We start from the raw sequence: 19,350 nt of genomic DNA, 5'->3' as shown, positions 1-19,350 counted from the left end.
GTATTAAACTAGCTAAATATCCATGAAATTTAAAATATAGTTAAATTTTGTATAAACGAGCTATATTGGACTAGCTCAAAACGTTTAGCTTAGATTTTGAGTTACAGTAACTCTAAATGAATTTTTAAAGTTGTAGAGTCATTATTCATCTATCAAACTCATATTTTATTCATAAATAATCAGCAAGATTTTATTAAATTCTTTTTAAAACTTTCATTAGTAAAGAAGGCTATATTATGTCCGGATTTTCCAGAAAATATATTTTGTAAACAAAGTTATATTATGTTGGATAATTAGGTTAATATAAAAAATAATTGGAAAACAATAATTTTTAAGTAAAATTAATTAAATTATTAATTAATATATGGAGTGTATTTATAAAATATAAAAAAGAATTTATTATAAAATATTATTATAAAATACATAATATTATATTATTATTTTGACCATTGCCAATGCAAGTATTTAGATTGAGCCTCCACTTCAACCCAGTTGCAGCTGGATGTCTGAATCGTCTATGGTCTCCTCTATAATGCCAATGCAAGTTCCTACAGACTTTCCCATGGACATGGCCTCTGCAAGCTTAGCTCGTGCTAATTCATGGCGCCGCAAAAGTAGGACTGTATTCAGTACAGACCATCTGACTTGGGAATCCGCTTTCTTCTGTGTGAAGGCCAAGCTTTTAAGTAGCATGTCCAACTGTTCAATCATTAACGATCAAGTTCAATTAATAATATGTATAATTTGCTTAGTATGTCAAATAAGTAAGAACTAGTACAAACTTTGTTAATGTCAGCAAGGCCTCCCTCAGCAATTCCATATAAAAGATACTCAGCCGCCACACCCGCCAGTGCTATACATGAGAATCTGTTCAGTGTCTGAAAAACAAAAGGATTTGTTTCCAGGGAGATAAAACTCATTATTTTCAATAAAAAAAAACTAAATATTTTTTAAGAGTAACATTAAATGAAATATGTTACAGGCATGTATATATATATATATATATATAAGCTCTAAGAATGCTGTGACATACTGTAGCAGATACTTTTCCTGCATTAACCTGCATGACATGGAAGGGGAGGTAACATTCAGTAACAAGAAGGCAAAACACTATTTATATTGGTAATAAAGATTTCTTTTTTATATATTTTTTAAGAATATAGCGGCTATCAAGTTATAAGTTTGTATATAGAAGCATTCAGCTTGCTCATTAGAACTAACCGAACCCCCTCCAATGAAACCTTTTGAATTCCACTTTTACATAGACCACTTCCCTTATCAAAGGTTAAGCTGCTATTGTTTAGCCATGCTTGATTAAATCTAAGCATCACCAGGTCCTATGCATTAAGTCAATGGATCAGACCAATCCCAAAGAATTTATTCTAGAAAAAATGCCACAATCTCTGTATGTAAAGTTCTATTATTTATTGTTTGATCAATGATACCGTGACAGTATCCAACATACTTGTTACTTTTAGGTATACCAATTGGGTAAGGGACACAATTCCATTACCTCGATGGCTACAAGATCTTATCAACGCCCATGAATGATAAATTATATATCAAATTGCCAAAATGGAAAGACTGGATGTTATCATATAACTTTGTGTCGACAAAGTTAATGAGTTGAGTAGAAGACTCGACCTGCTGAGAGTTGCCACAGGTTTAACCTGTGACAACAAAGACAATAGACAATAACTCCCTCAAGTTGACTTGTGACAAGACCCAAAAGAGCTTTGAGCTCTGCTACAACGTCAGATCCAATTCATAGCAATTAGTTCTGGATAAAAGCAGCAGAGCCATGGCATCATCAAGTGCCTTTTGTTGAGAAGGAACTTGAAATGAAACCTGACCTTCCATAAAATAAGTATCTAACTTAATAGAACCCAAAACAGCAGCGAGACAGAAAATAGACTAGGAACAGAAGAAATTATATAATTAAAATCAGATTAAAGAAAACAAACTCACTTCTTCAACAAATTCAAAATCCACAAAAGCAGTCCCAGCTTGAACATTTAGAGATCCTTCCTTCTTCAAAGCTTCCAAACTAGTTAGTGTGTATCCTTTGGGAAGAATGCCTACTAAGTAAGCGATTAAGAAATGGCCAGCTTCATGCTGCACATGAAGTCCATATTGACATGACAAACAGTTATAAAACTTATCAGAAGATAGGTAATACTGTAATGAACATACAACACGATAATCTTACAGAACAAAGCAGCCCTGAACATGATATGGCCTTTGAAACGAGAACATAGCATGAATGTCATCACCAAATAAATGTAGAATGGTCTCAGCATAGTGTTATTGGATAGTTATTCCTATAAAAACATAATGAGCAAATGCAATGCACTGCCACACAATGAGAGAGGTATCTTACTTGAACAACCCTATTGTGGTACTTCTGACTAAATGTGTGCCCAATTGTATCAAGAACCAAGCTACCAACACCTCCATCAAAAGAGACCTAGAAACAACCAATATTGTAAGATTCTAGTATTAGTATGGTAAAGACAATTCGACCTTGTCTCCACTGTTAGTGATTTAAGCAACACGTGAGTGGGTGAGTCGGCCAACGAAATAATTTTAAGTGCCTCCAAGAATAACACAACATATTGGTACTAAGCCAAAAACACACAATTTCAGAATAAAACAAGTTCTTGGAACATAGTTTCAGAAAAGGGTCTTGGGTAGAGGGAGAGAGAGAGAGAGAGAGAGAGAGAGAGAGATAGAACGGAATTACTGAATCCAGTGTCCATAGAAACAGCAGCCCCAGAGAAAAATATAGAACTTGTTGTGGGCTAAAGCCAAGCACATTCCAGGCAGCAAGCCCTCCCAGAGCAGCAGCAAGTTGCAGGTTTCTTTCTATTGAACCAAGTGTTGCATCCACCGGTGACAAAAGAGACGATGCTTCGATTCCATTCAGCCTCAATTCATCCAAGGAATAAAGTCTTTGGGGCACCTGCATCATTGACCCCCTTGTATGATGAAGAACCAATCTATATCAACTTTGAACAAGTACACAGGGAGAACAACTATCTACTAGCGATATGCAGATACATAAAACTCTATAACAATGAATTACAATTCTATTTCCGAATCATAAACCAGACTACATCTTAGCCAATTTGCAGCTAGACTCATCCAAGATTGCAAAGACAATTTTCCTCTATTTTACATCAAGATGATTCTGCTAAGCACATTAACGTTGCAGAAACTTACAAATTTCCTTTGCCACCGCAATTTCTAAAAATTCATCCAAAACAACAACCAGGAACTAACTGTCACAGACCTGTCTAGCACCCCCAAAGCATCGAAGCCCCCCAGGCTTGCCTTGCAAATCCTTAGCAAGTGAGAGTGCTGCCCTGTCGTCGTCCTCGGCCAGCTTCTTATCCAGTTGCTCCAAAGCCTGTCGCCTCGAGACACCAACCTCAGACGAGCATATGATCCCGAATGTTGTGAGTCTCAGTTGCGGCCGACATGACAAACCAGCATAATAGGCCACAGTTCCCATCCAAATAAAACTCAAAAGAAGTGAATTCATTACATAACCCAGCATGTTTAAGACATTGTTTGCAGTAGTCGTTCTCAACCACTCATAAAAAAAATAAAAGGATATATCATTTACATCATGAAATAAAAACAATATAAATTAATTATATATATATATATATATATCTTCATATTTATAAAGAATCCCATTATACAGTGAATAGCATTTGACTAAAATGGAATTTACCCAGAAAATAAGTATACAGAGCAAATGATCTATTCAATGGATTCAGCAAATTCATTCCAGAAATATAACGTAATCCAATACAAACGAAATGGATTGAATTATTGGTCTATCTATTCATATGAAAAATAATGTATTTATAAAAATATTAAGATTATTTTCTATAATTAAAGAAACGGACCCCATGCTCTGATTCCTTTTTTTTTTTTTTTAACGACAAAAGAAAATATCAGTTAATATCCCACCCAGAAAATTTAAAAAATATATTCATATGAATTTTTATCTTTACGTCAAAAATGGAAGCTCATCAAAATATCAAATTTTAAATATATTGTGAGTTGCTTTTGAAGAAATTAATAGAACTTAACTCATCTCATAAAATTGGTTCCACAAAAGAAAATTGTTTATTTTTTATAAACATGCTCAAAACCTTGCCCACAGACAGTATGATATTATTCCTCAACACTCTTTCTCACGTGCAGACCAGTATTTTTTCTAATCCTTGTCAAGAGATAAGTAGTGTGAACTCTCATTCACCTGTGGCAGGTCTAATATCATGAAGAAATTTATAAACTTAATTCATCTCATAAAACCGGTTCCATAATAGAGAATTGTTTATTCTTTATAAATATGTCTAAGACTTTATCTACAGGAAATGTAGAATTATTCTTCAACACCCTCATTCACGTACAGGCCAGTATTTTTTCTGATCCTTGTCATGAGGTAAATAATGTAGATCCCCATTCGTCTTGTGGCAGGCTTTGGTACAATGAAAAAATTCATGAACTTAACTCATCTCATAAAACCGATTCAACAAGAAATGATTGTTCATTCTTTATAAACAATTTCAAAACCTTATATACAAATAATGTAAGATTATTCCTCAACAGTTTAGCAATGACTTCGACTCTTGGATTATTTTTTCAATTATCTATTTATGACGTCTGTTCATGAGATTTTTAAATGATTATTTAATTTGAAAATTCTAAGGCAGATCCATGTAACAAATGATAATACTGTTACTGGCCTGATATTCAAAAATGAAATGCTTGTGAGAGAAGTCTCTCAAAAGCGGTATGTTTAGATTCAAAACTCATCTTAATTCATATCATTTCATCATTATAATTTTTTTAAATTCTCATATAAAATATAATAAACAATTCAACTTATTCAAATTTTAAAATAATAATAATATTTTATTTTACTCATTTAAAATCATCTCAACTCATCTTTAAATTCAAACAAGACCAAATCCATCCATCGCACCCAATATAACTCACTTCCCCTCCTCAAAGGATATCATTACTTTTTCAAAAACAAGTTATGTTTTCCATTTGAGACTTCTGGCACAGTCAAATTAATCAAGTGTTAGCCACAAGGCCATAACTACTAGTATGAACAACTCACTTATCAATGGTCTTATTTTGTAAGTCATGTCCGATCACTAGTAATAATACGCAGCTGTGTGATGAATAGAGCTGTTCTTCTTCCAACAGACTTCATGCCTGATTTTAACATCATTTCATTGTGTTGTTAATAATGTTACAATGAATTACTAGGTTACTAAACGCTGTTTTTTTTTTTGCGCATTATGTTTCAGGTGGAGCCTTGACTATGTACAAAATTGGTTGGGATTCACAAAGGTCCAGTGCGAAACTCAAGTGAGATAGATGGGAAAAAACTTCCTCGCACGCCATACTCATATAGCACAGTAACTCAAAAGCCCTATCCAGGAAAAGATGGAAAACGCATAGCAAAAATCACGAGATCGCCTGACGACGAACTTCATTGAGTAAACCTCTCTCAACTACAAAAAACCAATCTCTCAAATGGATACTTGTATCCAGTGTGTCAACCTATAATCATATTTGGTTGTGAATTGGTGAAGATACAGACACGGTCTGAACAGTTGCAAAAGTCGATAAATTCTTTTCATTGACAAAAAGGTACCATCAAAATTCATATGACAAAAGGAGGAAATTGCAATGCAGATATACATTACACAATGTGAAACAACTAAGCTAGACCTAGAACTCCTGAGAAGCAGATCCAATCTCACCCTTCCCTTTCCCAACCTTCTTGGGCAGAAGAGTCTGGTGGATATTAGGCAGTACACCTCCATTGGCAATGGTAACAGAGCCCAAAAGCTTGCTCAGCTCCTCATCGTTTCTCACTGCAAGTTGGATGTGCCTCGGCACAATTCTGTTCTTCTTGTTGTCTCTCGCCGCGTTACCAGCAAGCTCCAACACCTGAACATACATCAAACGCCATAATTAGACTCACATCAAAAGTGATAACCCAATTGAGTTTAAAAGAAGATCGACCAACAAAGATAAGTCCACAAAGGAGAGCAAAAACCATTTGATTATCTAATTTCAAAATCCAATCCCAACAAAAATCACTAAATTAAAATCCCAAACACCAATTCCAAACGTAAAACATCAGAACTCAAACAAACCCTAAAATCATACACGAGAATATTTTGGCCCAGCCATCAAAACCAAAATAAATTAGAACCAAAAAGAAGAAACGGACCTCAGCAGCGAGGTATTCGAGCACGGCCGAGAGGTATACGGGAGCTCCGGCACCAACACGCTCAGCATACTTGCCAGCCTTGAGAAATCTAGCGATTCTCCCAACCGGGAACTGAAGTCCAGCCTTCTGCGACCTAGACACCGACTTCGAGGCCTTCGGCTTGCCCCTCCCACCCTTGGTCGAGCCACCTCCGCCCGTCGAACTCATCTCTACGCTGAATAATCGAACTCCAAATGGATCTCACGAATCGACGAAAAGTGTTGCAAATAAAGCCCCCAAAACCTACCACTTCCGCCAAATTTTCCCTGTGTGATGTGAGACTTGGAGCGTGTGGAAGACGGGGTTAGATTTATATAGGCGGTGAGAGCACAAGTTCATTGGCTGAGAGGGCACTCACGCGGATCGCCAACGTGGCATCTACTCTTTGAAGATTCGCGGGAATAGCTTTAGGAATCGGAGTGTTCGATTTTTCGCGGTCTCTTTGGAGTCGGTGTGACATATTCTAAAACGACGTCGGTCGGTGCTTCACAAGTAACACCCATCGTTTTTCGTCTTACCAAATATATGGATATTTTTTGTCCCTTTTCTTTTAAATGAGAAATCAATGAAGATTACTTTTTTTTTTTTACGCATTAAATAAAATTTTATATGAAAATCTATCACATCAACTAACCTAAAAAATATTTATGTTTAGCTATAAAAAAAATATTTATTTTTTAATTTTTTTTATAGCTAATATCTTAAAATAAATTGTATATATACATACCAATTTGTATATAATAGAATTTTAGTATTCATGGTAAGACTTGAAATCCAAAAATGGGTAACAGAAATAGTTTAGCCAATGAGAAGTTTTTTTGGCATTTTGTTGTTGATTTCTTAAGGTGTTTGGCTAGTAAAGATAAGCTCAAATTAATGTAAATTCGTTGGCAAAAATTGGATAATTATATTCCACAAAAGTTAAAACTATCCTTTTAAGAAATAGAATTGTCGCCCAAAAGTTTAGTGCAAAATGTCATGATTTTTTTTTTAAAAGTGTTAATCACGCAGTCTATCATATATTTCAAAAAGAAAATCCCACTCAAAAATTAACGAGAAGTGTTTATGTCATAAAATTTTTTTATAAAAATAAATTCATAAAGTGACGTGTCTTAATGTCATACATTAGATTTTAAAACTATTTTTTATTAAAAAGTAAAATCTAACGTGTCATATGAATTCATGTCAGTTTGTATTTTGTAGATTTATTTTTATAATATCTTTTTATAAGTTTACTTTTGAGGGAGAGAAACTCATTGGCGAGGGGGGCATGACTAGTGGTTGCGAGCGGCAGCAAGAGTCATAGAGGGGAAGGGAAATTGGGAGACGAGGGAGGGGGGGGGAAGAGGAAAGAGAGAGGAGAGAGAGCTAGGGTTTTGGGGAACATATCCTAACCCTACATTTTAGGGTTCTTAACTTAAATCTAATTGGAAATAAATCCAACTGAAATAAAAGATTAATAAAAAATGAAGAGTAGAAATAATTACAAAGGGAAGTACATTAAGTTTTAAAACCAAACTCTATATTCTTGATTCAAATAAATAATATTTTTTATCATAAAATAAAATGATGAGTTTTTATAAATATTTTTAAGAGAAATAAATTCATCAAAATAAATAGAGTTTTTGACATAAAACAAATAATTAAGCATAGTAAATATCTCCAAGAGAAATAAAATCATTTAAATAAACTAATTTTGTAAAACTATAACAGTTTTGAGGCTCCAAACATTAAAGAGGCTGACTTAAAATTTTAATCACAGTCCAATAATACTAAAAATATCCTATTTATATAATTTTAGACTTTTAAAATATTTGAAAGATTTTAAAACACTTGACTCAATTTAAAATGATATCGGGATAAAGGAGAAGAAATATAAGTCTAATTTTTTTAAATCGTATGTTTTGCTGCGGCAAAAAATCGCGCCACAAAAAGACATTTTTATCAAAGAATCTCTCAGGTCGTCGGAGTTGCTGGAATAGCTTGATTTTTTTTCCACATACATCCTTTGTATGATCAGGCCTGTATTTTCCACGATGATGTGCCGTGGAAAAGAAGTTCGTGAGAAAAGACTAAGGTCTCGTTTGTTTTCAAGAAACATCTCATCTCATCTCATTTTACCTCATCATTACAAGTTTCTTAAATTCTCACACAAAATAAAATAAATAATTCAACTTTTTCAAATCTCAAAACAAAAATAATATTAAAAAATATATTCTAACAATATTTTTTTCAACTTTTTAACTTTAATTTCAACTCATCTCATATCATCTCATTTTATCTCATCTCATATCTGAAAACAAACGAGCTCTAAATTTGTTATAGTGAATTAAGTCTGGATCGAGAGCGCTAAAACTGCAAATCGAAGAAACCCAAAAGAAAAGAAAAGAAAGCGAAAGGAAAAGAGGCGAGTGAGGTATTGAGAGTTGGTCCATCCATGCATGCAACACAAATTATAAGAAAAATGCTGCATGGTCGTGAGAGAGAGTGATGATCTCTGTGTGTCAATTATATATAGGTTTGAATTAGGGGGAATGGATACTGGACAATAATCCAAAAAGTACTGTTTCTAGCTTGTAATTGTCGACCCAACGCCTGCCAATGCTTCCAAAAGCTCTCCCAGAACGTAGCCCTTTTTTACAGTAATGTTCATTGAAAGTAACATCATGTGGCATGGTTCATGCATGAATCATATTTTGCAATACTATTTCGTTTCAAACAAAAATGATTGGTCTATTGGGAATCCGACAAGAGTAAAAATCCTATTATTATTATTATTAGCATTTACCTTGCTTTCATTTTATTGGTTGCTTTAGCTAAACTAAATCGTAAAATAATATCATGTGACCCTTTTCCTTTATTTATTATATGAGTATAGTACGACTTTATTATAATTTGAGTCATGTTATAAACAAGAAAGTGGGATTATCAGAATAAAACGTAAGTAGTACTGTATTTTTCATTTTTTTTCTCTTGTTTGTAATTATAGTTTGTTTGTAATCTCACAACACAGCTCATTGACTTTTTCACTACCATAGCCAACCCAAATTCTAATATCAAAAAGTCAAAACCAGTTCTCCGATTAAAATGATATTCTTGTGTTAATTTACTTAACTGTAATGTTGCTACAATTTGTCTCTTAATAGTTTATTCATCTTTTATTTAAATTATGTGACAACTTGTAATATTTTTTTGATGATCAATTTGTATTTTTGGAATAATTTTATCTTAATTTGTATTATTGTAATATCTTAGTTAAGATTATTAGTTCTAACTTAATAGTATATAATTTGTATTATTGTAAAAAAAAAATTATTCATATTTTTTTAGTTAATTTTTTGGCACAAAATGACCCAGAAATAGGTTCTAGGTCGGTTTTTTTTTTGGGGGGTGGGGGGGGGGTGCACCCTAGCATCCAAATGGGATACCCCCGCCCCCCCTTGTACGGGGGTGGGAAGGGGGCTTTCCCGGCCCATAAGCTGTAGGTAGCACCCCTAAGTTGGAAGTTTTGGTAAACTATGTCCTTTGGGAGATTCTTTGATAAAATAATCTGTCTAAGGGTTTGTTTCATTGGTAGCTTATTTCTACTTTGTTCTTCTCTAGGACGGGCTTCATTGATGCTAGAATTAGTTTTTAAGTTAATAGGTTGTTGTTAAAGAGTTTGGAAGTGTCGGGGTGATGTAACTAGTAAGTTAGATCCACCAATGTGATGAACAGGAAGAGAGAGTAAAACTGGGGTTGGAACTTCTTCGAATGAGCTCAAGTTGATTTTCCATGATTTTTGTTTCAATCTCAGTACTTTTGGCCCTTCTCAGTCCTTGCAGGAGAGTCTTGGATGCTCTTAGTTTTTATTCTTCGAGTTGTGTCAGATTTTGGGTCAAGAAGTTTAGTCTCTCTTTGGACCTGTATGTTAGAACAATTATCTCTTACAGGTTAAGTTCATGCTTTCACCTTTGTTTCTCTGTGTTTTTACTTGGAATTATGTAGCAAATAGTTATTTTCAACAAATGGTATCACCTTGTTAATAAACAGTGTTATTATATAAATTATGTGTACTCTCTATAGTTTTACATTCCAAATTTTTTTAAAATAATAAAAGATAGAGACAACATGCAAATATCATAATATCTAAGAAAGATATCCATATTATCCACCATCGATATTTAATATTGTAGAAGTCACATATCGTGTGCATCTTTCTCCATCTTATATAAAAAGTTTATCGAGGTTATTATTAATTAAAAAGCAAGACTAATCTCTAATATGCATTAATACAAGTTAATTCCACATGCTTAATCATATATATATTTTAATTTCACCATTGTAGGTTTTATTTAGATACCTTGTAGATGTGATAATTTATTCTATTCAATGTTATACTCTTAAATAAAATCTTACAGAATATTCATATTAATTAGTTTTACTTGTAAAACTCGTTAATTTTAACTAAAAAATAAAGGAAATTTGTTCCAAATTATTGCAAGATGACTTTTAGGCCCGTTTAGATATTGGGTTGAGTTGAGATGGGTTAAATTTTTTTATGAATAGTAATGTGTTGAGATAGTAGCTAGAGTGAGTTTTGTGGAGCCAACTTAAGCTGAGTTTAAGGAGACGTTTGGATTCGAAAGAGATCTCAGCTCATCTCAACTCATCTCACTACTATTCATTACTATTCAGCAACTTTAACTTACAAATCTCACTATTATTCACAACTCATCTCATTACTATTCACAATCCATCTTAACTCATCTCAAGTCATTTCAACTCATCTTCGAATCCAAACATCTCCCTAAATGTGTTTTGATGTTCATATGAGTTTAGATATATTTATGGAAATTTGAAAAAGATTGTGGGTCTCCCATATAAAGAAGTGTTGAGTTAAAAAAAATTGTAGATCTCAGTGTAAAGATGTTTTGGGTTGAGTTAAGGCTTCGTTTGGATCCTTAAATGAGCTCAACTAAGGCTTCATTCAAGCTCCAAACAGAGCCTTAGTATCAAAAGTAACACAATCTGAGAAATTGAAATGTTTTGTCGATTCAATGAATAAAACTGTTCATAATCTTTTTTATTTATATTATTTTTTATAATCTCATGATCTACTATTAATGAACAATTCTATTCTAAAGTCTCTACATCATACATTATTTATGTGACATAATTTAATTTAAAAACTGAATTTTAAATTTTACAAATTAAATTATGCAATATAGATGATATGTACTGTAAAGACATTGAAATAACATTACCCGATATGGCGATATTAAATGATTGGAAATTTTTTTATGTTTATCAAACAATTATTTGATATCATTTAATTAAATGTTGAGAAGAATGGTGATTAGAATATCATTTTGCTTAGGTTAGTATTGTGTGAGGAGTTATGTTGTGTACAAGCTAGTGTAATACACCACTTACGGTAAGATTAATTATATTAAAAAAATGAGTTTATAATTTTTTTTTTATTTAAGCTGATGTGATGGACATCCATATTAGTAGTATAATTGATATTGTCAATAATAAAAAAAGACTTGCAAATATAAGGGATTAGTGTTCCCATGAGTGATGCATTTTGCATTTTTTGCTCTTTCTCCAAAATGTGCATACAATGCCATGTCGCATTAGATATTTGCAGATGTTTGATAGCTGACTAGTTTTTTAAAAAAATATTGCTTAGTTTTAGGACTAGTTTGGTTATTGAGAATATTTTCAGAATACTTCACTACTATTCATCATTTTATTATTACTTTTTACTTATTTTTCATTACTATTCATTATTATTCAATATTCTATCATTATTTTTTTATTATTTTTTTTTCTATTATTCACAGAATAGCTTAGAATACCCTACTACACCTAATATCAAGAGAGATGAAGAGAGCACGCGCATCTTTTATCTCTTTTTCACCGTTTTGATGTGAGAGTATCATTATAAATGACATCAGACATCATCTAAATTCATTCAAAGAATGGACAGTGAGAAAATTTATCGATCAAAAAATCGATACGCGTACAACCTAACGCATTGGGCAGCGACAACGCAAGCTTTTAGCAACATCCCTCTTATCCAAATTTCGACATCCTTATTACAATGCCACAGTGGAAAAGATCCGCCTTTATCTTGTTAATCATGTAGTTCTCCATCTATGTATTGAACTGCTTTATGTTCTAATATATCACTAGCAACTTCCCAAAAAAAAAAAAAAAGCCACAGGTCCACAGCCACACCACTTGGCACTGATAAAGTAAAGTGTCATTTCCATTAAAAAGAAAGGAAAACAGAAGACATCTCATGAGCTTTGTGAAGAGCCACCCTTCTTGTAGGACTTCTCTTTTTTCTTTTTTTTTATTATTATTATTATTTTAATTTTTTTATAGGACTCTTGTAGAACTTCTCTTAAAGTTGCATGCCAAAAGCAAATTAATGGGTGCAAAAATGAACTTTACCTCAAAATTAACAAAAAAGGAATTATGTGAGACAAACAAAACTCAACAGATAAATAGCATCCAATGTTTAAATAGGACAATTAGGTGAATGTGTTTTAATAGTATGTTTTTTCTAAATGTTTTTTTTATCATAATATAAAAAGTAAGAAAAACAAAATTACACCTTGATCATATGATGAAATATGGTATCGATTTCGATACTTTGACACTCTAATTTGAAGTTTTAGACCCGTTTAGATAGTAAAAGTATTTTATCTCATTTCATCTAATTATTATAAGTTTTTAAATTTTTCATATAAAATATAATAAATAAATCAACTTCTTTAAATTATAAAATAATGATAATATTAAAAAATAATATTCTGATAATATTTTATTTAATTTTCAATTTTAATCTAAAATTATTTTATCTCATCTTATCTCATCTATTATTCAATTTTATAAGATCCAAAAATGATCTAATAAGATCCAGAATGATCTAAGGTCTGTCTCAACTCACCATCTAATCTCAACTTTATAAGGTCGAGAATGATCTAATACTCTTCATGCGCATTCATATTTTTTTTAAGACCTAAAAAATAATACTAAGGTCAAATCGATCATTTGGAGCCTTAAGAATGCGTGTGTGAGAAGGCACGGCAAGATTTTTCGTAAAAAGTTGTCTTGGCTCTATAGACATTAAAAATCTGAAGTTTCAATACAATTTCATAGATAAGATGAAATAAAATAAGATAAAAGAATATTAAAGTTAAAAATTAAATAAAATATTATTAAAATATATTTTTTTAATATTATTTTTTTAGATTTACAAAAATTAAATTATTTATTTTATTTTATATAAGAATTTGATAAATTTGTAATGATTAGATGAGATGAGATGAGATGAGTTAAGAGAAATTGTAAAAACAAACGAGACATTAAAGTGATTGACTTCGTTGGAGAGTGAGATGAGATGATAAATTTATGAATAATAGTCAAATGATTTGAGTTAAAATATTTTATTATCTTTTGAAAAATGTGAGAGAAAAGTTGAATAAGAATACAATTAAAATATTATTAGAATATAATTTTATTTTAAAATTTGACTGATATTTAGAAAAGAAATTATGAGATCTTTTGAGAAAGAGATGAAATTTGATGGTTCCCAAACAACTCCTGGATCTAAAGTTATTGTTTAAAGTCTATGCCTTAAAGTATTACAGAGATAAATATATAAAGTGAGTTTTACCAAAATTATAAGTATTTAATATTATTAAAAAGATCTATGTCAAAAACAATAAAACTCTGTTTAGATGTTGAGTTGAGTTGAAATGAGTCGAGTTCTTTATAAATAGTAATCAGTTGAAATGGTGGAATGAGTTTTGTGAAGTCTATTTAAGATGAATTTAAATGTATTTTTTAAAAGTTAAAAAATATTGTGGGTTCTGCATGTAAAAAAATATTAAATTAAAAAAAATTATGACTCTCACGTATAAAGAAGTTTTAAGTTAAAGTGAATTTAATAATTTAAAAATTAAATATTTAAATATTAGAATCAATTTAAAATTAAACTGATAATCTTAATCCATAATGCATCACCTTAAACGGTAATAATTACAACAAGAATAAAAAAGGAAACAAAGTTTTTTCTTTTTTGTTCACTAAAAAAAAAAAAAAAAAGGCATTACCAACTACCAAGTTGTGTGGAAGTGCTTTATTCCCTTCTGATTTGTTAAACAATACAATCAGAAACACGGAATGAAAAAGAAATCGGTAGGTGATGGAACAGATCAGGACCAAACAAATAGCTTAGTTAAAGCCCCCAAGTACCCCCCCAACCCCTTCCCAAAGTTAGACAAAACTGCCTCTCCCTTTCAAAGGTACTTTCGTCTATTAAAGCTGCCAAAAAGGGTACAAAAGTCATTCAGCATAGCTACAGCTGAAGCCCCTACGAAATCCTTTTGTCACGTGCTCCGTCGTCTGCCGGAAGTACGGAATCCCCATGTTTATGTCTTTATGAGTTGGAAAATGAATATAAAAATTTGATATTTGTAAGATTAGAGTGTCAAAATTTCGTGCATTCTATTTGAAAAAAGTTGTTAAATTTAAAATTTATATAAAAAAATTATTTTTTAAATAATAAATCTTACATTTTTTTAAGAGAATATACAGATTTTACAGATTGTATCTAACATTACTTAATGATTATAGAGTCTTCAAGTTTTACATAAGATTGTTAGGTTTCGTTTGGTTATCAAACTCATCTCAACTCATCATTATAATTTTTTTAAATTTCAACATAAAATATAATAAATAATTCAATTTTTTAAAATCTCAAAATAATAATAATATTAAAAAATAATATTCTGATAATATTTTATCATCTTAACTTAACTCAACTCAGTCCAACATCTAAGCGCAGCCTTAAAAAATTAGGAGAAACTTGGAATACACATAAAGAAATCATTTTTTTTTAAAGATAATATGCAAAGTTGACATATAACATTACTTTTGTGAGTAAAGACTATATACTTTTAAGTAGGTGCTCTTATTTAAAATTTATAAGGTAGAAAATAAATAAATAAACATTCGGTATACTTTCGGTCATATTTGTTTATGTTATGTAATATTTTCCATCTTAAATTCAAGAAACTTAATACTCTTGTCTTGTCTCATAATATCATATTATTAAAACTAATACTTACTTAAATGATTTTAGTGAAATAATAACATTTTGTGAATTATATTGCATGAGTGATTAATCATTTTTTCTCATTTTTTGTTTTGATTTGAAATCATCTCTTTTGTTTTCACAACTCACCTCATCTAATTATTACAATTTTTTTAAATTTTCACATAAAATAAAATAAAACAATTCAATTTTTTTAATTTTAAAACAAAAATAATATTAAAAAAATATATTTTAATAATATTTTATTCAATTTTTTACTTTAATCTCAATTCATCTCATCCAAACGAGACTTTTTAAGGTTTAAAATAGAAAGATAAAAATACAAAGTCTCATGTGAGTTTTTCGATTAATATTAATTATTTAATAAATATTATAGAGTTTATTTAATATATTTATTCCTCTCTTATTTAAATTTTATCCCATTTATTATTAAAAAAAGGGTTAAAGAATTATGATAATCCATTTCCTTATAGAAACTGATTATTTCTTTTTTAATTTTTATTTACCTCATAAGTACTAAATAAACAAAAAACCAGAAAACGATTTTGTTTTTCAAATAATAATTATAGTTTAGATGGGTAAGTCGCACTCTACAGTTCCCTTTCATCCGCTCGCTTTGTCGTCTCTCTCGTCCGCATTGACCCCAGTCGTACTTTAGCATTTGTCTTTACATGTTTTCTAACGTGCGCGGTACGCTTCTGTTCTTATCATTCACCTCCCCTTTCTCATTCTCTCTCTTGCCCTCTTCATGTCTGTTTTATTGCACTGAGATTTAACATTATCTTCCGAGGGGGAAAAGGACAGAGATTAGGGGCAGTTTGCTTTGGAATGATGTGTTAAACAAGTGATCTTATTGAGAGAAAGAGATACTAGAAGTAAGATTAAGTGCCTGTTTGGTTTTCAATATATGAGGGCTCGCGAAGTGGGTGTTTTATGGTTCTCAGGAAGGATCTGTAATTGGGGTGTTTATTTGAGGTTTTTCTGTTGAACCTTTTCTTTGAAGGACCAGTTTTGATGGCCGGGAGTAATGAAGTCAACCGCAATGAGTCCAAGGTATTATCTGGATTTATACTTGATTTGTTCAATATCCGGACTGCATATCTCTTGTTTTGTGAGAGTTCTTGATGATTATGGGTTCAAATATGGAAGCTTTTGATGGGTTCATTTCGCCTTTTGGGTTTCCATGGGCATTGCTCTCTTGAATAGTGATTTTTCTTTTCGAAAGTTGATTTCTGTTTTCTTATCTTTTTGTTGGACTAGTTTCGTTTGGGTTTGGGGCAGTTTCTTTTAGTTCATTGATGCTTCGTACTTTGGTTTCTGGGTGGTGCTTTTGTTCTTTAAAGTTGGATTTCCCCCTTATTTTGGTATGGTAGTGGGAGAGGCGTTTTTTCTTCTTTGTGGTTTTGCCCCCTGAAACTTTTCATAGGATATTTGTTGTGCTCTGATTGAGTTATGTCTTCATTACTTGGTTGTCTTGGGTTGGGTTTGTTATTTTATTTTTAACAAGTAGAACTTTTGTATTGTTAATTCAGTTTTGTTTTTGGAGTTTTTGGGTTTTTCGATTGGATGTGAAGATCATGCTGTGAAGGAAGGTGGTTTCTTGCTTGTTTGTGAGCGTTGAGATTATGTTTCTGCACTGGATGGTCGAATATCAGCTGATTTTTTGGAGAATATGATTTTGGTTTGAAGATTGTGTCGAAATGGTTTCTTGCTCATTTGTGGGGTAGGGTTATGTTGCGGCTGTTATTTTTTATTTCCCAATCAGTTGCATGTTGTTTCCTGATTTTTTTAAAAAAGGACAGAAAGTCTAGTGAACATAATACTTCCAATCATGGCAAAATGGTCCTCTATTTTATGATTAAATTGACTGTGATTTATTTCCGCTAGGTATATTTACTATTTTGTCATGTTAACCTATTATGCTGAATTGTGATGTTTTCTCATTTTTATTTCTTTCTTTTTCAACGTCTTTGTTTTTGCAAAGATGGTTGTACCTCTGAATACATGGGTCCTCATCTCCAATTTCAAGTTGGCTTACAATCTTCTTCGCCGCCCTGATGGTACTTTCAACCGGCACTTAGCAGAGTTCCTTGATAGGAAAGTACCAGCTAATGCAACACCGGTTGATGGGGTTTTCTCGTTTGATGTATTTATTAACAGAAGTACTAGCCTTCTTAGCCGGATCTATCGGCCAGCCCATGGGGAAGAACCTCAGATAAACATTACTGATCTTGAGAAGCCCGTGACTGCTGAGGTTGTCCCAGTCATAATCTTTTTTCATGGTGGAAGCTTTGCTCACTCCTCTGCAAACAGTACCATATATGACACTCTATGTCGCCGACTAGTGGGCATTTGTAAGGCTGTTGTGGTCTCTGTCAACTATCGCCGTGCACCCGAGAACAGGTATCCATGTGCCTATGATGATGGATGGGCTGCTCTTAACTGGGTTAATTCAAGGACATGGCTTCAAAGTAAGGACTCAAAGGTTCATATATACTTGGCTGGGGACAGTTCCGGAGGTAACATTGTACATCATGTTGCTTTACAAGCAGTAGAGTCAAACATTGAAGTTTTGGGTAATATACTGCTCAACCCAATGTTTGGTGGGGAAGAAAGAACTGAATCTGAGAAGCGATTTGATGGGAAATACTTCGTCACCATTCGAGACCGTGATTGGTATTGGAGAGCTTTTCTACCTGAAGGGGAAGATAGAGACCATCCAGCATGTAACCCATTTGGTCCAAAGGGTAAAATCCTTGAAGGAATTAAGTTCCCAAAGAGCCTTGTTGTGGTGGCTGGTTTGGACCTTATTCAGGACTGGCAGTTGGCATATGTCAAGGGGCTTGAGAAGGCTGGCCAAAAGGTGAAACTTCTATATCTGGAGAAGGCAACCATCGGCTTTTACTTGTTGCCTAATAATAACCACTTCTATACTGTCATGGATGAGATAAGTGCCTTTGTGGATTCCAACTGTTGATAGACTGAACTTTTGCCTGTAGGCAGCCATGCGTAACAAATGCTTGACATTCCTGTTGGGGTATTTAAGAGGTTGTGTGTGGTAAATAAATCTGTTAGTAATACCACTTTCAATTTTCATGGCGTCACTGGTATTCTGCTTCGTTGGGGTTTGGTTTGTCTTCCTGGTATAAGGAGGGCCAGGCCTGATTGTTGGGTGCAAAAGGTATGGTTCAGCATGTAGCTGGATCAAGATGTTTTAGTGGTGCATGTCCTTCTGTCCGGAAAACTACAGTTTTGGTTTGATGATATTTCTGTGGCGGCTGGAGCCACCTGACTTAGTTTAGCAGATACCAAGTTTAAGATTACCCATTCTGCCTTCCAGCAATGCTGGGATGGATGGAAGACGAGTGATGGGGTACATTTGGTGGCCGATCAATTGGGATCGGTGCCTTGCTTGTGTTATTTTCTGGGTAATTGAAACGTTTTCCTTTAAAATGTCCATGGTTTGTGATCCTGTATCATCGTACATATGTTCTAGCTTTGATATGAAGCATTTGCTTCTTTGCTTTTCCCTTTTTCCCCTTATTTTTCAGTGTAGGGAAGTTTTCTATGTTGTGTTCATGTTTGGCAGTGTACCTGTAATTGTAAATAGAATTCTAATGAACGTTAACAATATTCTACTTAATTTGTTTCCCCGTAGTTATTCCTTGAATGTTTTGTCAATGCAGCAAAGACCTGCAGTGTAGCATTTCCTGTATGTCTTAAACTTCTAATGGCAGACATACTAGGGGAATTATTTAGGCTTTTGATTAAATAGAAAAATTCTACTCAACATTCCTATACCTACTTTTATTTTTGATTTTTTTTTAACAAGTATGTAATTTGAGATAATGAGTAGAAGAATTAATTAGTTTGACAAAAAATATATATATATATATATTTATATATATATATATATATATATATA

General features: G+C 32.4%; 4 protein-coding genes across 5 annotated transcripts in view; 2 read left to right on the top strand and 2 right to left on the bottom strand.

Moving 5' to 3' along the window:
* The window catches only part of LOC109004516 (probable disease resistance protein At4g27220), a 963,953-nt gene that overhangs the window by 56,978 nt on the left and 887,625 nt on the right, over positions 1-19,350 (top strand). The gene's annotated exons all lie outside the window — the stretch shown is intronic.
* Positions 393-3,576, bottom strand: LOC108987837. Its single transcript, XM_018960861.2, has 7 exons — positions 3,293-3,576; positions 2,744-2,962; positions 2,381-2,467; positions 1,969-2,115; positions 1,034-1,060; positions 783-878; positions 393-699 (listed from the first exon to the last, which is right to left on the bottom strand). Exons 1-7 carry the CDS (start codon positions 3,557-3,559, stop codon positions 484-486), a joined length of 1,059 nt encoding a protein of 352 aa, XP_018816406.2. The 5' UTR covers positions 3,560-3,576; the 3' UTR covers positions 393-483.
* LOC108987838 (histone H2AX) lies at positions 5,639-6,594 on the bottom strand. Its single transcript, XM_018960863.2, has 2 exons — positions 6,272-6,594; positions 5,639-5,985 (listed from the first exon to the last, which is right to left on the bottom strand). Exons 1-2 carry the CDS (start codon positions 6,476-6,478, stop codon positions 5,764-5,766), a joined length of 429 nt encoding a protein of 142 aa, XP_018816408.1. The 5' UTR covers positions 6,479-6,594; the 3' UTR covers positions 5,639-5,763.
* LOC118349271 (gibberellin receptor GID1C-like) lies at positions 16,111-19,068 on the top strand. The gene is made up of 2 exons (XM_035693303.1): positions 16,111-16,478; positions 17,410-19,068. The coding sequence occupies exons 1-2, from the start codon at positions 16,440-16,442 to the stop codon at positions 18,400-18,402; spliced, it is 1,032 nt and encodes a 343-aa protein (XP_035549196.1). The 5' UTR covers positions 16,111-16,439; the 3' UTR covers positions 18,403-19,068.

This window comes from Juglans regia, chromosome 8 (genome assembly GCF_001411555.2).
Source record: "Juglans regia cultivar Chandler chromosome 8, Walnut 2.0, whole genome shotgun sequence".
Taxonomy (NCBI): domain Eukaryota; kingdom Viridiplantae; phylum Streptophyta; class Magnoliopsida; order Fagales; family Juglandaceae; genus Juglans; species Juglans regia.
This window is presented reverse-complemented; position numbering and strand designations above follow the sequence as displayed.

Coding starts and splice junctions, on each gene's coding strand:
- LOC108987837 (XM_018960861.2), bottom strand. CDS start 3,559: ATGCTGGGTTATGTAATGAATTCACTTCTTTTGAGTTTTATTTGGATG. Junction 879..1,033: donor CAGGAAAAGTATCTGCTACA/GTATGTCACAGC, acceptor TTTGTTTTTCAG/ACACTGAACAGATTCTCATG. Junction 700..782: donor GCCTTGCTGACATTAACAAA/GTTTGTACTAGT, acceptor ATGATTGAACAG/TTGGACATGCTACTTAAAAG.
- LOC108987838 (XM_018960863.2), bottom strand. CDS start 6,478: ATGAGTTCGACGGGCGGAGGTGGCTCGACCAAGGGTGGGAGGGGCAAG. Junction 5,986..6,271: donor TCGAATACCTCGCTGCTGAG/GTCCGTTTCTTC, acceptor ATGTATGTTCAG/GTGTTGGAGCTTGCTGGTAA.
- LOC118349271 (XM_035693303.1), top strand. CDS start 16,440: ATGGCCGGGAGTAATGAAGTCAACCGCAATGAGTCCAAG. Junction 16,479..17,409: donor TCAACCGCAATGAGTCCAAG/GTATTATCTGGA, acceptor GTTTTTGCAAAG/ATGGTTGTACCTCTGAATAC.